This window comes from Nyctibius grandis, chromosome 4, assembly GCF_013368605.1.
Source record: "Nyctibius grandis isolate bNycGra1 chromosome 4, bNycGra1.pri, whole genome shotgun sequence".
Classification (NCBI taxonomy): domain Eukaryota; kingdom Metazoa; phylum Chordata; class Aves; order Nyctibiiformes; family Nyctibiidae; genus Nyctibius; species Nyctibius grandis.
Window position 1 is genome coordinate 48,191,207 of NC_090661.1, and position 25,579 is coordinate 48,216,785.

The following is a 25,579-nucleotide window of genomic DNA, read 5'->3' on the forward strand; positions in this document are numbered from 1 at the left end:
TGACACAATGTTAAAGCTTTACTTTTACTTTGCAAAAACCCTACATGTCCAAGGTATAAAATACAGAAACAAACTATACTACAACTGACTCCTGTTGTAACATTTTTGGTACCTCTTCAATGACCCATTCTGTTCACTGACAGAATTCAAGATGCAATGGCTACGTAGCAGACCACCTCTAAGGTGTGCTACAGCAAAGGTGTCTATTTTAAACTTTGATCAGAGTAAGACAGTGTGGAACTTGCAAATTAAGATGCCAAACAGCAACTGGCTCAGTGACCATTAATTTGATCTCACAGTAACAGAAATGCAAAAGAATAAAGATCTCAAACTAAACACAATTGTAAGGACATTCTCTCTTCAGGGAAGGCCTACACAGACATGTAGCTGCCAACTGAAACTTTGTTGGGTAACCGAAATGTAATCTATGATACAAGATCCAAGCTGTCTATACTCTTTGCATAAAAGCATGGCACAACAAGGCCAACGAAGAACACCTCATATACAACAAGAAACAGCGAATTAGCGTGGCAAAGGGTAGCAATCAGTCTTTCACAGATCTGCATGAAATAAGTGGTTCTCCTAATTGTCATCCATTGTATAGGCCTGCTTATTGAGGGGTTCTGGTCTTAACAAAAAGCACCAGGCTTGCTACGGTTTACTTAATCCCAAGAGCACCCTTACAGAACTTAGCAGCAACTTGTTCATGGTTTTATAATTCTAAAGCAAGAGAAATTAACCTGAAGATGAGAAAGCAACACACACTAAACCCACCTTTTATCTTTTTTTCCCCCAACAGAAGTATGTCAGAAGGAAGACAAAACACAGCCAATTAAAAAAAAAAGATGAACAAACCCCCTCTCCATCACTTACCCTATATCAAGAGAACAATTAGTGCCAAAACCAGGAGACAATCTGGTATCCATACTGGGAAGGAACAGAGGCTAGAGTCCCAGAAGTCCTTTTGTCTGTGGCTTACAAAACTAAATAATGTTTGGGAACAATGGTCCTGTCAGTGACATGTTAACAACACATTTATTTTAAAAAGGCTGAATTCAAGTTTCAAACACAAGTAACTGCAAAAGAAAAAAAACAACTTTAGTTGATTATCCATCTTGTTAAATATGTCAAAGTTAGCAATCAACAGTTTCTCTAGGAAGTCTCCAAGAACAGACAGGTCAGCTCACTCCTTATGGGGAAGGTCAGGCACCTAGCAGTGACACTGGAAATGCTGTCATGCCAGCGTCACACATGCTCACAACATCTCAGCCAGCATTTGGGAGGCTAATGGTGCATACAAAGTCTGAGCTGATCAGCCACAGCCAACTTGGGTTGCTGTGAACTCATTGAGACAAATAAATAAAAAAAGCAACAAGAAAAAATAGAGCCAAGCACCTCTAGGGCCAGACCCCGAAGACACAGGAATCAAAGCTTTTTTTTCTCCTCTTCCTATTTACAAAATGCCATTTAGAGCTGATGTGGCCACTTCAGTATTGTGAGGAAATGTCTTTTATGCTAAGCAGTCATAAGTTCATGGAAGCTGTGGCCTGTGTGCCACGGAGTGTGTCCCTCCCACCAAGGCACATGGATGGAGTTCAGTCTTCTGTTTCTTCATATGTTGTCTCGTCAAATGGCCGGTCCAAGAGAGGTACCAAACGGTGACGGGAATATTTCAGTTGCAAAAGGTCCCCAACTTCATTGATTTCTTTTAAAGCCTGAGAAAGAGACCACAGTAGATCAGCAGAGGAGACAGATGTAAGCAAGTTATCAGCACATCTTCCTTTTTGCATGCCTGCAGACTACTCTGACAGCCATTTTACTTAAGTGAGATTTTACTGTGCTAGAAGTCTGCAGCTTCAGAGGTGCAGAGGATTTGGTTTTGATTTTTAGCATTCAGAGGTCTCGAGACCAAGTGAGCAGCACTGGTCACTTAACCAAGAGTGACTCTGCACCCACTTGACTATTCCACTTCCAAGGCAGGATCATAATATCCAGCAATACTAACTCAAATTTCACAGTCATCCCCAAAAAAGCCAGGACTATTCATAGACAGAAAAACAGAGAACAATGTTCCTGCCTTCCTGGAGGTAATAAAGCTGAAGCTGAAAAAAAATGTACACAGAGGTTTGACCCCTCTTTATGTATCATTCATTATGAAAACAACATGTGTGTTAGCATACCATCTCTGACCTACTGTATTTTTTAAATTGCAAGACAGTGAAAGGCAAGCTGCAATATTGTGCTAACAAGTTCTATCAATGCATTTGTTATATCTACATTTGGATAATTTGCATTGTGCATATACAACTAGAGATGCAAGCTCTGTATCATAAACAACGTTGGATGGGAGATTTTTGCCAGCCAATCCTAGGAATGAAAAAAAGTTATTCTGGGTAGGATCCCAAGCATTTTCTCCCTAGAAAGCAAGTCCCACTGACTGAGGTTGCCAGAAAGGCAACACTCAGGCAACTGATGGCCCAGAACACTGCTAGTGAGCTAAAAAACCCTTTCACTGTTTTGACCTAAATGCAAACGTTACAAAGTTTACCAGAGATCAAACATCTGCTAGCATTAAAAAGGAGGAAAGTCCCAGCTCAGTTAATCATACTTTCTTTATGTTGCAATCTCTTTGATAAGACACTGGTTCACAATAGGGTTTGTTAAAAGCCAAAGCCTAAACTTCAATTCATTTCTCTACAGAACTCCTGCAGCAAGGTACAAAATAAATCAGCTACTGCAGACAAATCTGCAAGAGTACGTGATGCTAATTATCTTCTATGGGCAGGTGTCAAAGAAATGAGTTCAGAAGATGACTTCCAGGTCCAATGTGATTTTTGAACTCAAAGGCTGGCATTCTGCACTCTCTTGAATTGTAACTTTATTCAGATAGGTACATTCAGCATTCCTTCAGAATGCCACTAATTCAACATTAATGCTCCAATTCTAACATGTTCTGGGTCAAATGTCTGTCTCTGGAGAATAGTTGTCAGACATGGGTTAATATCCCTACATGCTTTTGCTTCCTGGGTGGATAGTTCAAGTTTTTGTTTCTTTAAACAATGGTCCCTCATACTTGTTATATCTGGCAGCAAGAACCTCTCCACTCTAAAATCTGGGGGAACGACAAACTCCAAAGTTGGACCTTGGTAAAAACAAAACAAAACAAAAGCGTGGGCACAGTTTGCCAGGGCTTTTAAGTAAAGATCCCATATGGAAACAATTTAAGGCTGAATTTCTGTTGAATGGTCTGTTAACTGTTATTCTTGAATGCAGATTTAGGATTTTATTAATTTAAAACAAAAAGGACCATGTGACCAGCAAAGACTACAAAGGAAGTGGCATTGGTGAACTCTGACTTCAGGAGAGTGTAATATATTTTTCATCACTGAAAAGAAAGTACCGGCCCACAGGGATGCAGGTTATGAGGGACTTCACTCTGATCCTGAGCCAAATATTTTCAGGCAAGGAAATTTTATTTACATAAAACAGTTAAAATTGTAACTGAGAACTGTTCCCCATCATGTGGATTTATTTAATAAGAGCAAGGAAGCATTACAAATATCAGCATTTACAAGACAAGCTTCTTTTCCCTGTGGTCCAAACCTGGATAAATTTTGTTTAGAAAAAATAGTCCTAATTGGCATCCATGTACAGATGGATGGGCTACCAAGTTCTCCTCTCTTGTCACTGACTTGGAGAAGCTCTCTGCCAGCTCTCTCCAAGTCTATTATTTCAGTTATTTTTCCTCCTGGATATTTTTGCCACAGTTCAGCAGAGGGACCAGATTCGAGGGCTGCCTTAATGATTAGCTGCCTGAAATCAATCCCCTTTCACTGCATCACAAGAAAACACAACACAAAGTCATTGACACAAAGACTTGCTCCTTATTAACTTCTCTTGCCAATGTTCTGGGTTCAGAGCATGCAGCTCTTTTGAACCGTAAAGTGGATTACGCTAACTTGGAACAACGCCTTCACATACTGAGCTAAATAAGGATTTCTTCATTCACTTCAAAATTCACACCTCATTTTGTCCTGGATTAACTTTCTTAGGCAGACAAGCCCCAATATATTAAACAAGCATTTCCTCGATTCAGAGCATTTAGCAACTACAGAAGTACTCTACAAGTGAGTCTTTAGAGTTAAATGCACAAAACTTGAAACGTTTTTTGGAAAGCAGAGAGACTTGTAAGTGAATTGACAGGAAAAGAGCTTTTTTTAAGCAGAGTAATAAAAGTTACAGATTGGTTTTGGAAGAGAGCTAGTACAGTACTTACATAGACCCTGCAAAAGCAGCTTGTTATGGTAAAGACTCCAGCTAGTCACTAAGAGAGAAGACCAAGAATCTAACCAACAGCAAGAGTGCGTGATTGCTCAGGTAGTGCCAGCACATCAAGTGTGCACGGTTTCAGTTGTAGCTCAGTTTGCAGCAATATGATTTCAGAGACTTCAGTTTTCTTTCATTTCCTTCCTTCCACCTCCTTCCCATTCATCCCCCCACATCCACCTGGCCAGAAGTTACTGTTCCCTCACTTATGTCAATGCACTTAGTTCTATTACCATGCTCTGAGACAGGTCTGTGATACTATTCATTTTACACAGGGGGAACAGAAGGGAAGGAGAGGGCCTTCTCCAAACATACTGTTTCAGAATTTTTATTCGGAACAGAAACAACTCAATTACGATAATGATGGGAAGAGTAGCAGTAGAAGTAGCTGGGAAGGAGATCTTTAGCAGTCTGCTATTGGAGTGTCATGGCAGAATCTCTCAGGTCTTACAAGGCAGAAACAAGTCAGAAGCAGCAAGTACAGCACTGCAGATACATGGCAGGTTGTTTAACTGATACAGAAGGACACTAAATATACATTAGCAAACTGCACTCACCACTGCTTACTATTTTTCCTAACAAAACTGAAATAATAAAGAGCCATTTTCAGCTGCTGATTTGAAGGTTCTGTGGCAGTGAAGTGTGAAAAGTTTGAATCTATTTTTTTTTGATAAGACATTAGTAAATGTCTATTTATATGTCCCATTTGCTGTTCATGTATTGAAGTGTTACCACCTGATCATATCTGGACACTGGGCATGATTTCCCCTTCATAACTCCATGATGACTACTCCCAATCACCTTCTTGTCCACAAAATGTTTGAAAATAGTTTCAAGGATTTTTTTCTCCATAACCTTCCCAAAAATCAAGGTGAGGCTTCTCAACCTGCAGTTTCTCAGATCACACTTCTTGCCCTCCTTGAAGCCAATGGTGACATTTGCTTTCTTCCAGTCCTCAGGAACCTCCCCCAATCACCATGAACTTCCAAAGATAATAAGCAAGAGTAGCCTTGCAGTGACAGTCAGCTCCCTCAGCACTTGTGGGTGCATCCCATCAGGTCCCATGGGCTTGTGTACGTTCAGTTTGTTTAAATGTTCCCTTATTGGATCCTCCTTCACACCAAGGGTGAGTCTCCTTTGCTCTGTATTTTTCCACTGACCTCACGGGCCCAGGATTCCTGAATGCAAGTCTCATCAGTAAAGACTGAGGCAACAAAGGCACCAAGTACTCTGGCCTCTTGCATATCATTTGTCACCTGATCCCTATGCCATTCAGCAGCAGCCCCACATTTTCTCTACTCTTCCTTTTGCTACTAATATCCCCATAAAAGCCCTGCCTGCTGTGTTTCATGTCCTTTGACAGGCTCAGCTCCAGGTGGTCTTTGGCTTTCCTGACCCCATCCCTTCAGGCTCAGGACTGTGTCTCTATTCTTTCTGGGTCACCTGTCCCTGCTTGCACCTCTTATATGCTTCTGTTTTATGATTTTGTTGGTTTGTTCATCTGTGCAGGCTTCCCACTACATTTGCTCTCCTGTAAGTCAGGATGGACCATTCTTTGGGGCGAGGGGAAAGGAGAAATTCAACCAGCTATCCTGGACATCTCCTCTCTTCAGACCGTATCCTACGGGATTCTTTCAAGCAGGTCTCTGAACAGGACAGTCTACTCTCCTGAAGTCCAAGGTTGTGACTCAACCTAGCTTATGTCCCGAGTCACAGAACAGCAAATTGGGGAAAAAAAAAAATACACTGGAGAACTTCAACAGAGCCTAAGACAGCCCATGTACATGTCCATCAAAGAAGATTATTCAGAAGACTCAAAAATGAATGTAGTTACCACACCAAAACATAATAAAGATAGTCAGGCTTACTCATACAATCCCCTTTCAACTATATTAGTCAAAGAGTAACTTCCATCCTTAGTTTTTAAAGCAGCACCTCCTTACTGTGATGCAGGCCTCCTTAGAGGGGACCTCCATTCCCACTGGAACACCCTTAGTGCGGGCAGGAGTCAGTAAGGCATTGCCTGTGGCACAGACTCATTTAGGACAGGATCATTTAAGATACAGTGCTCTGAAGCTGTAAACAAGAACTGGAATAGTACTCTCTCGAATAAAAACTCACTGGTAATCGTGCTGAGGTTTGCACTTGCTTTTGAGAAGAAAATAGATCTTTTGGAGGTTCTGAGGCTTTTTTTTTTTTTACCTTCTGCATCTAGGGCCAGAAGAAGCAGAATTTTTTCCTTTTAAAAGATTCAGCAGAAGGTAGAGCCTTTTAAGGGGGGAAAAAGCATTGTCTCAAAGGAATGAGACTGTCTCTCTTGCATTATTTAAAATAGGAAAAGAAAGTCCCTGAGATTTACTGTAGGCAGCCATTCTGCATTGTTGAAGCAAGGAAAGAGGGATGGAGTCATTGCCAGCTCTACTAAACAAGGCTTTGAACATCAGGTTCAGCTAGTCTGTGTACCAAACATTGAACCAGTCTACAAAAAATAGACAATTGTTATATCTGTTTATAGGAGGCATGAGCAAAAGGAAGACAAGATGAGACACTTACTGTATCAAGCATCTCTTTGGTATGAGCTGCAGACAAGCAGAATCTGGCTCTGGACTCAATGATGGGGGTGGCAGGGAAGCCCACAACCACAACCCCGATGTTCCGCTTCAGCATTTCACGCCCAAATGCACTGCCAGAGAGAATAAGAAAGATTGTCAGAATGATACCAGTGGAGGCAAAGCAGCAGCAGGTCTCAGTATGTTAACTCATAGGCCTTTGTTGAAGCAAGCGTGTAAGACCACAATTTGGAGCTTCCAGTGCTTTCTTTTAGAGGCAGAATGCCGGTTCACAAAAGCCTTTTTTTTTTTAAATTCAATCCCAAGGTGGTCCTCCTCAAAAGGTTTCACTGTATTAAGTTCTAACAAAGCTGAAAGACTATATGTGTCAGAGGCTGGTCTTTTAGCAGGCTGTTTCTAAGTGGATTTGTAACCTAAGCTTGGAAATCTTTCCGACAGGAAACAGGGATTTTGGCTCAGAAGTTTGACTATACAAGGAATCCCCCATGCTGCAATCCCCCAAAGCAGATGCTTCTGTAGTTTCAAGATGGTTTGTTTTCATCAATCTAATTCAATTAAAGTACATTATGGTGTCACAGAATGTACCACTTTTTAAGTGCCTATCATGGGAACCATTGAACTGCCACAGTAAATTGAGATCACCTAATCTGATACCAAATATTTTTAAGGAAGGTGCAAAAACCTCATAAAGCTGTCATACAGTATCTTCAACAAAACAAATTCTTATGGGGATTAAAGAAATCAGCGGCTGTGACTTATGCGATGAGAGGCATGAAGAGCTAGATCCTTTCTGTAATGGCAGTGCAATCGTGGGTGTTTCCACAGGCCACAGGAAATGGTTAATCCTCTTTGAACTGACCTTGTCTTGAGAAGCAGCAATGAACTTAAGAGGCTTACAAGGATGTACAAAAATAACATCCTTTTACTAGGTTTTTTAATTTTCTGCCTTTTACTTCTGCTACAACTATTTTCCTTACGAATAGGTGCATCCTGATACACTTCATTTTGTTTCCGTTTAGTACTCTCAAACTATTTTAAAAATAGACTACAAGAGACAAAGAAAGGATGAAGTAGACTCGATGCAGATCCTAAGGGCCAACTGTCATCAGAGCTCTGTGTTCCTGCTCGTTTTTAAATAAGTTACTGGCCCAACTGCTCAGCTAATAAATATTTCCATGAACATCTCCAGGGAAAAGATTGTACTAACTGGTAGAGCAGCTGGGTGGTAGAAACAGTATGCCTCTGCGTGCTGGATGGTGCACACCGTAGACTCTACAGCACCCATAAAGGTTACAGGCCTTTTAAATTTGGTTATACTTGAGAAGCATGGAGGAAGACTGTATTTAGCTTCATGCAGAGTGCTTGAAGATGTTTGTTCCCTCACAGAACCACAGTGCTTAGCCAGACCGAAGCCTAACTGAGCTAGAAGAGCACTAGAGGTGTTCAATATGGCTTAAAATGGAGCTCTGCTTTCCAAATTTGAAAGTGTTGGTTGAGTACTGCATTATACATGGACACTGAAAAGCAGCTATCAAAGCCAAGTTGTCCTTGAAATCAGACTTTTGTTTATGTTGCAAAAACTTGTAATATATACATTATATCCTGCTCACAGAATTTTTGCCTTAATTATCCACACAGCAGCCCACAAGGCCATAAGCATTTATAAAGCTATGTGTTACAGTTCTATTAGTATTTACGATAACAATACCTGAGCTATTAAATCCAGACCTCTTAAAAAAGCTGGGATTCATCAAATACAGGTTGTTGTGTCCCATCATGCCCCCATCCCCTTTTTCTTTTTTTTTTTAATTTTCAGAGTGCATCTGTGGAAACGTTGGCTGCTTCTGGTCCAGGAGCTGGTTGAAAAATTCCTCCAGTGACTTTTAATGTTAATTTACATTTAATTTCAGCTTCTCTTTAGCACATATAGGTATAAATAAAATGAAAAAAACCCACCAACTTCTAAAACATGGCATGTAGTGGTAAAATTGCTTCCCTGAAGTGCTTTCTTACTGCCCCAAGCTTCGATTTTCTCAAGATCACTTATAGGAAGTTTCCATGTTTTGTAAGACTCAGTAATGATCATAAAAGCAAAAATCAAACCAGTCTTTTCTTATATTTAGAAAAGTCCTAATATTCTCGTACCGTCCTAGCTTTAAAGAAGATGGATGAGAAGTCATCCTGTTAAACCTACCCAATTTTTGCTGGCATGTACAGCATCAGAGGCACAACAGGGGAATCTTCATTTCCATAGATGATAAAGCCCATCTCTTTCAGTCGTCTCCTGAAGTATCTTGTGTTCTCTGCTAGCTGCTGCACACGTGCTTTCCCTAGAAAAGAAATAAGACTGTGAACACAATAGTCATAAGTCACATGCGTAACGCCTCAGAAGACCTCTAGCTAAAGTACAAACAATGAACGTACTGCTTGTGCTTATGGAAGTGTTAAAAATAAATGCAAACCAGAATTTGCAGTTTCTTCTCCCTCATATAATCAAGATTAATCACTCATTTTCTAACAAGGCTGTAGCTGAATGGACTAAGACAGGCACAACCATCAAGTCCAAGCACTCCCTAGTTTATCCATATCAGATTTTTAATTAAGGCGTACCTGGCAAAACAAGGCAGTTACCTGCTTTTAAACAAGATTCAAAATTTGCTCAAAATTCACTGGTAATGGCATCTTAAAGAAGAGTTTGCTTACACTTTAAATAATTAATGGAAACCTACTGAATCAGCTGGAGCTGTTCCCCATGTTTTATCCTGCTTGTCTGTATTAACGGAAATTACTACTTTCCTCCTTAGATCTGTTTGCTGAACTGATTATGTGGCTGCTCCCTAACCTTTTTCAGTTAAAATGAGCTGGGTTTAAATTAAAACGATTACTTCTGATAATCCAGCTCACTTTGCGTAAGCAGTAGCAGCCAATTTATCATGTATTCAGCCAATTCTGTATGGATTTTTTTTGGCATTTGTCAAAATCAGTACACAGGACATTAGACAGCTAGTATAATTTAAGTATTCCACCTATTCAGATACACATATGACAACCTATTTATCAGTTAATTAAATTCTAGCCTAGCACAGTGTACAGTTTCTGTATTGCCCAGAAAAAGAACCACATCCTCTTACCTAAGCAGATGATAATGCGTTTCTGATCAACTAATACTCTAATGTCCTTAAGAGATTAAGCACTATGCCATTGATGAGACTGCAATAAGTAACATTTATAATTACTCGTCTCTGGTCCACAGAGTATATTTCTGGATAATTGATTATCCAAACGCTGCCTTCTCCAGATGGGTGATTCATATACTGAAGCATTAAATCTACAGCAGTGCAGATCTATGCCACGTAGTGAAGTCAGGCTGCTAGATATTAATCATCTTCCTTTAAAGTTGTAGATAACATAAGGTGATCAACCAAAAGAAACGTCAGGTCTCAAAGAAACATCCAACACCCACATAACTTTGCTCCAGGCCAGAACAAATGTAATGTTAAGAACCTATATAGTTTTTGTAGCCAAGAGTATCAGACATTCCACCCACAACCACGCAATCAAAGGCAAAAACCCATCAAAGGCAAAGCATGAGGAAAAAAAGATGAAACCTGTTAAGTTTGCAAAACTTGGCCTATCATTAGTGGGTAGGAGCTGGTATTTTTAACAGCATTCACTGCCATTTAAGACATCTCTTTTCCGCCATTAAAAGCATTATTTCTTAATCTTTTCCCGCTAGAGTTTCTGTTTCTGCAGAAGCTTAATTCCTCTTCCCCAAAAAGCAGTAAGATTTCAGTAAAACACAAAGGCATCTTGTGCTTATGAAACTTTTTTTTTAATTGGCTCACATCAGATCAGATCCTCTACTGGAGACCCAGCTTTTTCTTATGTTTTCAGACCAATTATTTGGTTATTTTAAATACCCCAGACTGCAAAGTGAAGTTGAAAAAAATAAAAAACTCAACAAAATAAAAAGAAATAGGCCTACTGCAAGATACTACAGATAGTGGGCCAAATGCCACTACTTGCATTTCTAACATTGAGACAACCAATAAAAACACAAGTGTCCAGAGCAATCTACATGTAGAAAAAAGCTACTAAGGCACCTTCTGAGAAAGCTGCATCCGCATGTCTCCTACACAGAAATGCACAACTTCTGTCAACATTTCAAGTCAGTGATGTACAATTCCATCAAAATACACATGAGATTTCACCACTATGAGACTAGTAAGGTAACATGCAACTGCTGTGATCAGCCCCTCTACCACAACAGGAATGCAGCTTCTCCCATACATACATTCTCTCCATGCTCCCATAAAGCACGGAGTTTACAGTGCTTCACGCAGAAGGAACTTCAGCACCTTTATAGTTTCCCCCTCTACGCGTTCACACCCTTTTCCAAGTTGTTGTGAGCCTTCCAGGCTAAAGATTAAAAGAGCAACCTTAATTTGTATTTGGCAACTGCTTCACAGTCATCCTGAAACTTTCCCATAAAAAGAGTTTATGATTCTAGATTTGTCCTTGTAGATTGAAGAGTGCTTTGAGATGTAAACAAGTTTCATGCGCAAGTTTTTCAGTTCTCTACAGAGATGTAATAATCTACTACAGCAACTGACAGATTTGCAAGACACTTGCCTTCTTCAGTTTTGTGGGTCTCAAAAGCCTGCCAGCTTTTCCTTCACTCCAGAACCATCAGTCAATTTAATGAAACTATTACCTCTCTAAAAACTTGTCACCATGGCTACAACATTACAAAGAACTTGAAAACATATTCAGTGGTGTCTTCTCACTACCCACCACATGTCGTTACCATCATCTGAAGAACTGTAGTCGTGGTGAAGCAGAGCACCAGGAATCAAACAAGAACTGGGTGCAGGTTCCTCGTCCTCTGCTTTCCTTTCTCCCTACATCCTGTGCAACTACTCTCCTCTGCACTCCAACATACTTAGCATCCTATTCCACTATAAAATCCTGCACTTGAAGAGTGATGCCACACACTAATTGAATAGGGTTTGTCATATTATGCAACAAGCATACACTCAGCATTCAGCTCTGTTAACATTTGCTGGTTCAGTCCCACTGGTACACTAGCGTAGCAGACTGTTAACTGCTACTACAGTTCTACCATGTTTTCTGGGACCACAAAGACAAACTAAGCAGTGCCTGGAGACAGCAGTGACTAGGTACCACTGCTAATCCCACGTGTACCCAAACAGTGCTTGAGCATTCAGACAGGACCTCAAAATCCCTTCCCAGCCCAAACATCTTCTGAAGCTCAGAGCTCTGTCCACATCTGCTCAACTGTAGGCCCTAGAAAGACTGCCAGGACTGCAGCAATCCTCCAGCAGCTGGCTTTCTTGGCAGTATGCAGCTTCATTTTTAAGACCACGCAAAAAATGCCAGCTCAGACACCACCCTGCCAATTGTTCTCGCATAGGAGTTGTGCAACGATTCTGGTAACATCCTTTCATCTAGGAAACTGGAATGTGATGACCTTCAGGGAGGGAAGGAAAGGGGGAAGAAAGGGAGGATTACTGGAACTGAGTTCTTCAAAAGGCTAGAAAACTAGAACCCGTTATCAGAGCAACTGATCTGAAGTCCCTTATGGGTCCTGTAAATGGCTTAAACTAGCTACTGACAGACCTACACTGGAATTATAGGATTAACTAATAACTTCTCCGTTGCTTTTATACCCTTTTGCAAGCTTACTGCAGTCATAACAAGATTGCTCATGTAATTTAGTAAAACACTTCCTTGCTTGTAGCAGCCTGGGCATCATTTAGTCTAAAGTCCACATACGCATCCCCCTCAAGAACATGCTGCCATTGTATCACAAGTAAAGGTCACATGCCATCTCAAGGGAAGAAACACTCTCCCTTGACCACCCTCAACTCAGAGCTGTAGCTGTGTGGACTCAGCAGAGGAAGAATAAAGAATGGAGAAAAGAAACAGAACAATTGCCTCTGCTTGGATAGCTAAGATGGGTTGAATATTTATAGCTGACAGTTTGAGAAGAGGAATGTGCTTTTACTTGACATAACCTTATACCAGTCCAAGATAACAGATAGTCAATTTAAATTGGCATTGCTCATTTTCATACCAACATATGTTTTACTGTACATCTTAAGCGGTACAGAGTCGCAGCCCTCCTACTTCAGGTGCAAATAACCAAGAGTGAACTCCCAGATCAGTAGCAGCTTTGCTGAGGAAGTCACTCAGAGCTCCTCTCAAACCCTTGCTCTAAGGCGTTGCCCATAACACTATGGTTGTTATCTACTCTACATGGCCAAGAATGCCAGATGTATGCTTTTGTATTTATAAACCCTAAGCAACTTAACAGAACAGACAAGTCAGGCTTCAGAGTTTCTGCAACAGAATGGTCTAGTACCACCAGCTGAAACAATACAGTAAGTAACAGCTGACTGACCGTAGTGTTTTCACCATTCTTCCAATAATTAACACATACCTTCCAGTATGAACAGTAAACTTTTGCCCACTTCTAAACAAGCTTCAAAAGATGGTGTTTCTAGATTTGTGCTGAGGGAGAGTATTTCTCTTTTCTGACATTTTACCATATGGCTTATCAAGTCTTCCAAATATATAAGGCAAGCAATATTCTTTAAAAAATGCAGCTAGCATCTCCCTGGGAAAAAAAATATTCCAACACCCTAGAGAAAGCACTCCATTACGAATTTAAAGGCACATGAGATGCATATTCCCCACAACCCTACTGGAAAGTAAATTAGTAGATTCCCACAGGCTAAAAGAGTGATACTTCATCACTCGTGAAGGCCTCTGCTTTAGAGGTCATATTGTTCACGAAGACTTAAGTTATAGTGAAAACATTTTCTAGGAGATATTTAAGCAAATTTCTTCTCGAAGCAGAAATTAAGTTTTACCATAGTTATCTGCAGGATAAAAAGGGGGTAGAAAGGGGGCACATTCCACCACACCAAATCTGAACTCCTCTTGCAATGGGTTTATCAATAAGGCACATAAACAGAGAAACTCACCTGTATTTAGCCTCGCTGCTCTTCACATCATAGAAGCTCATGCTTAAACTAACAGTCCAAATACTGCAAGGATTCTCAGACAACCCTTATTTGCAAAAGGCAGTTTAATAAATACAGAGCAATTGGTCAGCAACTAAAAATTTTTGCAAGGCCAGGATGAACTTAGTCTTTGGAAAAAAAAAATAGAAAAACAGACACTTCTTAGAGCTGAGATCTGTGTAACTTCTCTATTCTATATTTAAAAAATCATCTCTACAAAGACCAAAGAAGCCCTAGAATTTTTGGAAGTTACTCTGCCACAAAGATCTAATATTTGTAATGTTCCTGTCATCTGTTAAGGCTAATGAATAAGCTATCATAGCTGGTATTGGACTCAAAAGAAAACTTAGTTCAACCAGGATGTATTTGTTTTTCCCCCCCCCTCTTGTGAACTCTAAGCAGTAATTGGAGAGCAATCACAAATCTGTCCTTCTACACAAAGCAACACTTCATCAGCAAGGCTTCTCGAGAAATAAAAGGCATGTTGCATTGTACACAAACAGACTACCGACTGACACTGAACTCCAGAGGGGCAAACCAACTTCAGATTGGCAAAAAAACACAAGCAGGATTTTATCTGCTTGTCACACTGGGGATCACTGTCACCTGGATCTAAAACAAAGATACTTGACGCAATACAAAGGAAGCTACATGTTTACATTTTTAATTAATTCTTATGAAGACTTCAAAGCAACACAGTACGACACATCTTTAAAAATGGTCCTGAGCAGTGAAACTGTTAACTGTATGTAAAAGCTGCAATGCAGCTCTTGTTGGTCAACAAATACCAGTTCACGTTAGATAGCTATGATGAAGTTACTATACAGTCTTTCATCAGCTAATCTTATAGCTGTTCGACACACTGGAGTTTTAATTTCGTAGTCTTAATTTAACCTATTTTTTTGTTGCCAACATGGACAATAAGGCTAAACTGAGCAATTTCATGCCTTTATCTTTGCCTTCAGGCCAACATCTTTGGTTTTAATGATTAAATGAAAAATTTAGAATAAAAGTCTTGATGCAAATAGATTGCTACTCAGTACATGCAGAACCATTCCACTTGTGATACATATTTATTGCCTCAATTACTCAGTCTCTCAATAACAGCTCACACTTCAGCATAATGGAACACCTTCAGTTCCAGTTTTCATTATGCAATCAATGAAATTAAAACATTTACTAGCAGAGATTTGTAAGAATTCTGTGAGAACTTGTGAAGATGTACTCTGGCAGTAGCACACTGCCTCTGATAAGACTCATTGTGTATCTAACAAGAAGCAGGTTTTGTTAAGAAGGTTGGCTGGAGCATATTAAAGACATTTTTTAAATCACTGCAAGAAGTAAAGAAGATTAGGGCATAAAATTATAATCTTAATATCAGATCCATAAGGCATCTTTGAGATGAAAACAGTCCATTAATTCTTTGCACAAGAGTTACTTTCAGCTTCTAACGTAATTTGTTTCGCACTGTTTTTCAAGCTTGTCCCATCTTACAAACTCTTGCCAGCGCAGAGGTGTTGGAGGTTAGAAACACTATATCAGCTACTGACAGATGTGCCATCCTTAATTGGCGGCAGAATCACCTCTCTTGGCATAACTTGTTTCTGTCAAGGAAGGGATTTATCCAGCAATAAGTTTACCCTGACAAACAGCACCGCATGTTATCATGACCTCAGCGGGAACACTTTGCTAGGAGGGCTACCAGTTTTGTAGGACTGCTTACCTGGGCAGGTTTCTTGTCCTCTCCTCTCCTGACACCCACAATCTAGGGAATCTAATAAACCTTTTCCCTCCCTTGTACAAAGGCTTTCCCAAGACTAAACAAGTTAATTTTTTGGTCCTTCTTAGAAGAAAAAAAAAAATACCAAGCTAACTAACAGAAGGTGCTTTGTCAACTAAGTGCTCGTGCGGATTATGGTAGCTCTGTGTGCATGTATATGTGCACGTGTATGTGTGAAAGGACATCAAAACAGCAGATCTCAACCTACGTTTTCAGGAAACAATGCTGAAAGGCATTTTATAACCTGAGCAGTCACGTTTACTGACCGTTGCTAGTTACTTAAATAACAACTAAGTCTCCACATTCTTGTGCGAAATAAAAAGAGCTTGTGGAAAGGGTATGTCCTGGAGCATTCACCATCGTTCCCAAATGACACAACCAACCTACAACTCAATCTGATGGAAATCATTGACCACGCAAGCTTACTAAGATTTTTACCAGACATGTATGTAATTAAAAGCCAACCATCACTGAAAACAGAAAAAAAAATAGAGAAAGAAATCACAATCCATTATGAAGGCACAGAGAACAAAGTGATGCCATCGTGTCCTGCTCCCCAAACAGAAGATAAGGTGGCTAAATACATCCTACATGGAAAGCATATGGACCAGGCCGCAACATTTCACGTTTGCTCTTCTGAGAGCACCAGCATCAATGATAGCGAAGACAAAGCACTATTTCATTAGCATGGATAGAGCTTTTCCTCCCTATACCTTGCTATCAATGGGCCAAACAGAAGAAAATAAGTGATAATTTCTACTTCAAAAAGCCTGTATTTTGGGACATTTGTAAGTGTTTAAATCAAAGTAAACTGGTGATGAAAACTTGGTTACATATATCATTCTCTAGAAGTTTGTTTCTTCAAGTCAGAGTGATGCTATAATATATTCAAGCTTGTAAATTTTTCCACATTAAAACCCCCTTGTTTTTGCAAAGGCTTATACTTCCATTCTGTTTATTATTCCTACATTTCTGTCTTTTGGTTGGCTGTTTCAGTGGAAGACATAATTCATCATACTCTGTTTTGGAAACAAGCATTTTTCAAATCTCAACCAGGAATTCAATATTCTTCTGCTGATTTAACAGATTCTCCACTGAGCTTTCAGAAGCTAAGTTGCCTCCTGAGGGCTTATGAAGATCTTTTGCAATGTTAACATAATAAGTCAAGTTGTTTTCTGGATACTATACTTGTAAATACCTCTTCATTAAAAAAAAAAACAAACACAACAGCTGGTTCCTTTTTTTGAGAAGGCATAAAAGCACTACTACTCTTTTACTGCCATGAACATGTTTTTCATATAAGATATAGAAAATTCCCTCTTTAAGGCTTCTCCTGAGAAGCACAAGTCAAGCATGATTTGTAACACCCTTTGCACAATGAAAAAAAGAAAAAAACAACAGCAAAATGTTTTTAGATTTGCCAAGTAGCAGAAAGGACAAGCAGAATTTAAGAATATCTGACTGGAAGCAAGGGTCAGATTTGAAACAAAGCAGTACTTATTTAAGGACTATAGTAAGTAAACTGAGAACTAGAGAAAGCAGAGTGATATTTTAAACTAAAAAACACGAATATTAAACAAAATTCCAATTTAACATTGATTAAATGCCAACACTTTTACCTTTTAAGGAAAAGTTGCACTAAGAGAGACAGGGAGAGCATGATGTTAAAAATGCTGTAATAGATGTTTAAGGACCTGGTATGGTAATATCTGTCAGAGCTGATTTTAAGAGTCTTGTAACATAATCTGTCAGAAATAAGATTCATAATATGAACTCACATCCCAAGGCAGAATGGGGGATCAAGACTGATACACATACACAATCCTGCCAAAGGCAGCACTCACCTACACAATAATGGAAAGGTCACCTCCTACAGCAACCTATTCTTTCAGTATCAAAAAAAAAAAAAAAAAGCAATTTACAACAGCTCAAAAACAAGAGGGAGGTTTAAAACAAAGTTTTCACTGGTTTCTTGTGAGAGATCATGCTACAAAAGCTAATAAGGAAAATTTTATTATACATTACATACAGACTTCTTATCTTTCACAATACTTTTCCTATCTCATTGTTTAAGTCCCAGGGACAAGGTGACTCCACATGTACCAATTTGCTTCCTGTAAGTTTGCATGTGTGAGCACTGCACCGCTGCCAATATTTGCAATAAGAATTTTACATCCTTCCCTTCAGATGTCGTCTGCACATTTTCATTAGAGGTCTTCAGAAAAGTCTTATACACAATTATACAATGTAACTTGAGATTGCACAGAGATGTATTAAAATGCATGGGTCAGAATACTATATTCCCCCTGTTTTACATTATAAAGCACCAGCTCACACAGGCAAGTGCCAAGAGAACCCGCCAAAACAATGAGAAACTTAAGTAATTAGAATAATTCCTTAACTCAGTGAAATCATATTACTGTTTAATAGCTCAAACTCTACTATTCAGCAAACCAGTCGGAAGAGAGAAGTGACTTGTGTTTTTCCGCAGTGCTGCTGGGGGGATCCAGGTTTCAAACAAGCTTGGAAATGGGAAGAGTCATTATGGGAAGAGTCTTTAGGCTTTATGTCTAGAGTCTGGGTCACCAGAAGGACTGAGCATCTTCCACTAGAGGCCACTGCTGCACAGAGGGAGTCCACAGCTGCCCAAGGGCTCTGTGCAGCAGTGGCCTGCTGTCAGGATGCACGCGCCCCAAAAAAGCCTCTACTGCATCACGGTAGAGCCATGCTTAATTCATCCAGGAGAAGCTAAGGAACTAAGTGGACAGCCGAGTCAAGTTATTTATTCTGCTGACACAACTTGCGTGCTCCCGAGTTCACCGCTCAGGAGATAAACTACAAATAACGTGGGAGGAGAAGCCTGGTTTAAGAGCCACCACACTTGAAAGCATGAACAAAGAAACCAAAAGACTGCTGAGAGCTCATGTTCATTGGCCATATGGCAGCAGCATTAGCAACGATTTATTTTAGGAGAAGTGGTGAAGGGCTTGGCTCATGACTATTCTGACTTAACCCCATGCCTATGGCTTTTTAACAAGACTGTACGTAAGGGATTTGCCTGGATTACATGAGTACTGAGTATGGAGACACTGCAGAGTTGATGGTGAAAATGCTCAGTGCTTTAAAGGAGAGAGGAAAACAGTTAAATCTGATTTTAAAAACTGGCAATGGTAAAGCCAAGAGAATTCAGAAATGGAAAAAGGAGAAAAGAAAAAATTATGGCTGATGTTCTTGGCATTCAAAGGTCTTCGAGAAACAAAATTTATGCTAATACTAAGTATCTGTCATTGCATTTGCTATCAAGTTAAACAGTTCCAGTGGAGTCTAAAGGCATGCCAAAAACAGCTGGGTGCATGTATTCTGTACTCACTGAGTTTATATATACTGGTGAGATTAAAGTCTTTGGCGTATTCCAAAGCCCGGAGGAGTATTTTTATATTTGCACTTTCTGATTTTGTTTGCAACTACCAGCTGCATTCAGAGAACTCCAAGGCAGCCTGCTTGCACCATGAACTTCTTCATAAACAGATGCAGCTCTCACCCTGAAGAGATCATGTCTCTTGATGTGACTGGAAAGATACAATCTGTTAAAAAAACTACCATTTAAAATATACCAACTTAAAGAATTTTTAAAAGAACTTTGGTCAAAAGTGTAATCATAGAATAGTTTGCGTTAGAAGGGACCTTTAAAGGTCATCTAGTCCAAGCCCCCTGCAATAAGCAGGGACATCATCAACTAGGTCAGGTTGCTCAGAGCCCCAAGCTCCAGCCTGACCTTGAATGTTTCCCGGGATGGGGCATTTACCACCTCTCTGGGCAACCTGTTGCAGTGTTTCACCACCCTCATCATAAAAAAATTTCTTCCTCATACCTAGTCTGAACCTACCCTCTTTTAGTTTAAAACCATTACCATTTGTGCTATTGCAACAGGCCCTACCAAAAAGTTCGTCCCCATCTTTCTTATAAGTCCCCTTTAAGTATTGAAAGGCCACAACGGAGGCACTTTCCCAGAAGATCTTACTAATTTTTCAATATAACACATTCCACAGTTTATTATTCTATTAATAGAAACTTTATGTTGGTGACCACAAAATAACTTGACTGATCAGGCTGCACATGCACTCCAAACATCATAGTGGTAGTATTGCCCAACCTTGTTGTAGCCAATAAAATAGTATTTGTATTAACAGGATAAGTCAGATTTCTTCATACTGCCCTGATCTGTGTATCACTCAAACTGTAAATTCTCTAGAGCCATCACTCTCTCTGTACAGCAGCAAGCACAACAGTCTTAGCTCATGTCAAAGGTTTTCTGCGATATGGTGACAGAAAGATGTTACAAAATGACATGATAATACAAATCTGCTAAAATGGCCGCTCACCCATGCACAGCCATGACAGTATTATAATTATTTGATTAGTCATCTTTTGCCTCAAACAGCAGGCTTCATTATGTGAGCAGAGAGACTTTGAAATAAGATACATGTGTAAAGGAGATCAGCATGAATAAACATTTTAAGGAGTTAGTAAAAGCAGTATTAAAACCAATTGATTTAAGCTGAGCCAATGTTTATCAAACTACAGGAGACAGCTTTTCTACAGCAAAATCCCTTTTATAAGATCCTGAAAACTCAAGCTTTAAAGAGATAGAGACTAAACCAGTACAATGCTACTGATGCCACAGAAAAAAAGATGGATTAATGGACCATCTTGCCTCAAATCTAGTCAATGTTGGCTCCTAAAACCAGAGTAAACCAAACATTTAGTAATAGCTACAAACACATAAAATGAGTAAATTCCATTAGAGATGTTCATAAATGCTGAAACTTAGAAATTATTAATCCTTAGTCACTAAGTGATATTAACAAATGTTATTGTTTTGCTTAGACTCAGTGCCATTTTTGTACAAGCAAAGAGCTAACATAAAGCAGCAATGGCTAACAGCAGAGCTCTGGCAGTAGAAAGGTAACACACTGGCATACCTCCAGCTATAATTTTTTACTAAGCTACCACGTGGCAGATCAGGATTCACGAACATACTAGCCACGCAATTTGGAACTTAAGGGCTGTCTACCACCACCACTTACTCATTTCTGCATATAGTTGAACTGGGTATCTCAGTGGTTAAAAGCAAATCCAAACAACCCTACAGCTCCTATCCATGGAGGCAGCCGTGGTAAGTATCTAATATGCCAGAGTTCAGTCCAGAGCAAGAATGACTTAAAAGGTTTTGCGTGTTGAAACTTGTTAAGGTTACAAGAAGGAAAATGACTTCTTAATAACTCAATTATTTAATTATTTTGTCCACATCTAATCTTCTGGGTGCACATACATCATCAGTAATTAACTTTCATACCTTCTGCCTTTGTAGTTGGCACAATTGTATAGCAACCTGCATCTTCCCCAGTGTGACTGAACCAAGCACTCCCTGCCATTACAATTAGCCAGCAGTGGGTCCAAGTCTTTAAAATATACATGAATAGAAGGACTGCTTTATCAAACATAGTATCACTACCAGATACTGTACCAGTGGCAGAGATTTTGATGAAGTTCTGACTGAAAAATGAGATGACTGACCTGCAGATGTCTGAAAGACATTTTTAGGTTAGTTCAGGTTATGTTAGAATATTTTAGCACAGTGTGCTTCTACTACTAGAGAAGAATCTTCTGTAACTAATCCAAATAGTCAGTGGAGGGACTGCAGCAACTGATACACCGAAGTCTTGGACAAGACTTGATTGCTCTCCATAGTAAGAAATAAAGTTTCAGCCCTGAAGTACAAAGCTTAAACCAAAAATGCAAGAAGATAATATCCTGACTTGGGTGAAAGTCAATCATCATCAGGAAGAAAGAAACTACTACTAAAAGCTGTCAGTCATTCCTCTGCAAGAAGATCACCAGAAAAGTAATCCTCATAGAAGGGAGGAGAAACTAACTGTTGCCCTGACAAGGCATATAAGTATAGTAGGAATGAAAACTGGAACTTGCCTTATAGAAGCAGCTTTTTTACTAGGGGAAACACCTTTATTGGACTACTTTGGTACTTCAGGGCTCCAGGGTGACTGAATGTAGAGAATGGCATCTTGAAGACAGAAGTGGCCAATGCAGATGCAAGAAACCTATGTAGACAATGTGTAGATTTGAAAGACAGTAACCAAACAGCTACTCCAGAACTGCTGAGCCAGGGACATGTAACAGCTTGTACATGGCACAAAACAGCCTACTTGGCAAGATAAGAAAGTCCCCTTGAATCCTGCCTACTTACCAATTAGCACATCCTTTAGAGGTTTAACAGAGGTGTTCTAGACACGAGCATTCAACTCCAGACAGAGGTTCCCAACCTCTGTTGATGAACAGCTCCCGAGTTCGGCACCATCAGATCTGGGAGCAACTAATATATCTACAATCTACCCAAGAAATGACGTGCCAGAATTATCCTTGCCATCCCAGGTCTAGTATGATGGCTACTGCCACGTTGTATTGGCTTGTCAAAGACCATCAGAAGGAACCTCATCAGAGGACAAGTCAGCTTCCCTGACCACAGGCTGGAAATGCACACAAGGAAACAGACAGAAGTCAGCCAGGAAGCAGCAGGAATCGATATCATTAAGAAGTGTCAGTGCAATGAGGTCATTCTAGGATGCATCTTGCACGGACGACGATTCTGGAAACATCCACTCTGCACCTTTCCCCGTGGTCCAAGAAGCACTGGAAAAGGCATTTGTGGAATGTAAGAGAAGCTCTACAGGTTTATTATTCTCTGCGTAAAAATATAAAATGTCCCAAGACGCTGTAAATAGGGTGTTATTGCTGTGGGAGGTACCACTTTCACTTTTCACAAAATCCTTTAGGTTGGCAGAGATGTCTTGAGATCAGCCAGTCCAATCTGCCTGCTCAAGCAGGGTCAGCTAGAGCAGGTTGCCCAGAACTGTGTCCAGTTGGGTTTTGACTGTCTCCACAGGTGGGGACTCCATGACCTCTGTGGGCAGCCTGTTCCAATGTTTGACCACCCTCACAGTGTCAGTTTTCAGAAACTCCTTCCCTCTTTGATAAATCCTAAAATTATCAAAAAGTTATCATTTATTAGATGCAGAAAACAGCTAAAATACCCATATTAATTCAGTTCTACCTTGTACTTTTAGCTGCATCCCACAGAGGATTGAATTTCAAGTCTATCAGTTTGAGAGACTAATAATACTGAGCACTTTGCAACTTTTGCTCATCAACTTGCTGGACATAATAGACATGATGCACTTAGCCTAAATGGCTGGAAGCTGCTGAGGTATTTTGTTCACAAAAGGTGAAGGCTCAAGCTGCCAAACCCCAGAATAATACACATCCACTTCTTATGTACCCTGGCAGCCAAAGAGTGAGTCAAACTTGCCAGGGCACTTTGCTCATTATACACAAAATGCTCAATTGAATTTTAGTTACAACTTAACATGGCTTCGGAGTTATTTTAGCCTGTGGCCAATCCCCACATGAATGTCCAAACTGCCTAGCCACAGAAATAACAAGCACAGCAAAGCCAGGTTCAAAGTGTTTTCTCTTTACATCTAAATCTAAGATAAATGTTATACATGCCACACTGTGCAAATATAACTGCAAGGACTCCAGCTCTAAAAATAGAAGTGGTAGGAAAGTAAGACCTAGTAACGAATGGTATTACTGCTACCTCTGCTCAAGTAAGAAAGACTAAAATGCTTTGCAGAGTTAGTTGATGACACTTCCCTCTGCAGCAATTAGCCTCACAAAAGGTGTTCAAAAGAACTTAGTAAGAATGAAGTTCATCATAATGTTGCTGTGATTACTTTTTTTAAAGCAAACAAAAACAACAAATTGAGGAAATTTCTAAAGCAAAACCAGCGATGTGTGGCAAGAAAATTTAGAATTGTGTTCCGAAATAAAATCTGGAAGTGGAGACCAGCCAACACTCTCAACAAATCAGACACTACAGTAAGTCACATTCAGTATGTTCTACTTGCAAGCATTTAAACCTGTCTTAGAGTGGAGTTATAATTCAGATATCATGAGAACCCAAGCAGCCTCTCCCCTCTAAGACTCTTGCAGACATTTCTGTTTAACAATCATCATTGGCTCAGATGGTTGTTTTTTTTTTTTGTCAGAGCACAGAACTGAGCCTGAATGTATCATATAATTAGGCAGGTTAGAAGTAGTAATAATACTTTGGCTAGGACAGCAAGAAGAAGAAGTAGTTGCCAGGAGGACCAATTAGCTAGCAAACTACCTAACACCACTCTGAACTTGTACTTATAAATGCAAACTGATATTTGGCAAGTTTTCAGAAAAGGAACCCACCTCCCTGAAGCTACAGCAACCAATAAGTTTAAGTAAAACCACTCCTTGAGAAAAACCCTTTAACAATCTGCACTGTTCTTACTGCTAGGTGAGAACTACAGTAACAGTCCTTGGGTAGTACAGTAGAATAAATGGTGTCAATTACACATGAAATACTCAGGATTTCCAGTGTCACTTTTTCAAGCACTCCCTCAACAGATCAGTGGAATTGAACTTGCAGCAAGAATTAGCTCCTGAAAAACCCCATACACTATCTTGCTTTCTGAAATTTTCCTTTAGAGGTACATCTAACAGACAAAAGGAAGCAAAAGCTTTGTGACCAATGACAGGGAAGTACATCATTTCCATAAACAATATATATTTCTTATTTTCTACCAATCTGGACACGAAGCCTCTAAGTCATCTATTGCTACCAAAAAGCTGCAGCCTTGCCAGGGTCATGTAATTTATCACAACCAGATGGTGTGCTGTCAATGCAGGAGGGGCTGCTATCATTCCAGGGCAGAATAATTACCTTCCCTTTGAACCAAGAACAATGTTTTCAATAAAAACCCAAAGCTGTTTAATGCAACTTCCAGTCTGTCAGACTCCCACTGTGCAGCTCCAGGATTCATTAGACTCACAGAAATGAAGGAGACCATTTGTTAAAAACATAGCACAAGTCTCTCAGAGAGGACATTGATGATATACAGTTTAAAGAAAACTAAAGAGGCATTTTGAATCTTCTTTAAAAGCTTCTTGCATAGACTTCTTCCATGATAAGTTTTACAGGGAAAGTAGCTGTACCGCATTAAAATGACACCTACGTTGTAGGCTTTTTAAGTTAACTATGGTAGATCTTCACTGCTCTGGTATGCACTTCTTCAGGCTCTGCATTTTTGCGTCTCAAAAGCAGGAGTAGCAACATTTATTCTGGGAGGAAGACTAATAGGTAAGGGTTGTGAAGCACAGAGAATTAAAAGGTTAGCTAGTAAATGAAGCCAAAGAACTGAAAGCTGTCTCTTCCAGACCAAAACACCGCTAGGCTGACATTCCTCTGACAACTGGAAACACATCCCAATTATACTGGAGTAATTCAGAGAACTGGACCTTGCAGTGTAATTAAACAAGTTATGGTACAACCAAATGGTACCTTCACTTTGAGCAATGCATTAGACTGGATGAATTTCATTACATACTAAATTTCCCCTAGAACTTCAAACTCTGCCAAAGAAAAAGCAGTAATTATTTGAACACTCAAAGCATTTTCTGAGTCTGCTTCCAAGCCAAATTCTGACTTTCAGCTTCCCCTTCTTTCAACAGTACGTGTTTATGAAGTGGTTAAGAAACACATCCTCTTTTTACAACAGAGGAACATTTTGTTCATCTTGAAAAGCTAAAATAACTATCAAGCCTAGGAAATCAAAGATGAGCTGCAGGCCCAAGTGTGACCATTTCCAGGAATTACATGTAACAGAATAGAATGGAAATGTTCATGTAGTTTTAGTTCCAGGATGGTAACAAATGTTATCAAAAGATGGCTTAGCCCAGTTTAC

General features: G+C 39.7%; 1 protein-coding gene across 1 annotated transcript in view; it reads right to left on the reverse strand.

The window, feature by feature from the left end:
* The window catches only part of SPTLC2 (serine palmitoyltransferase long chain base subunit 2), an 81,529-nt gene continuing 55,950 nt past the window's right edge, over nt 1-25,579 (reverse strand). The window contains exons 10-12 of the mRNA XM_068399125.1: nt 9,091-9,226; nt 6,880-7,009; nt 1-1,715 (exon numbers count right to left, since the gene is read on the reverse strand). Of these exons, the coding sequence (XP_068255226.1) occupies nt 1,596-1,715; nt 6,880-7,009; nt 9,091-9,226 (386 nt within the window). The 3' untranslated portion in view covers nt 1-1,595. The remainder of the gene's footprint in view (nt 1,716-6,879; nt 7,010-9,090; nt 9,227-25,579) is intronic.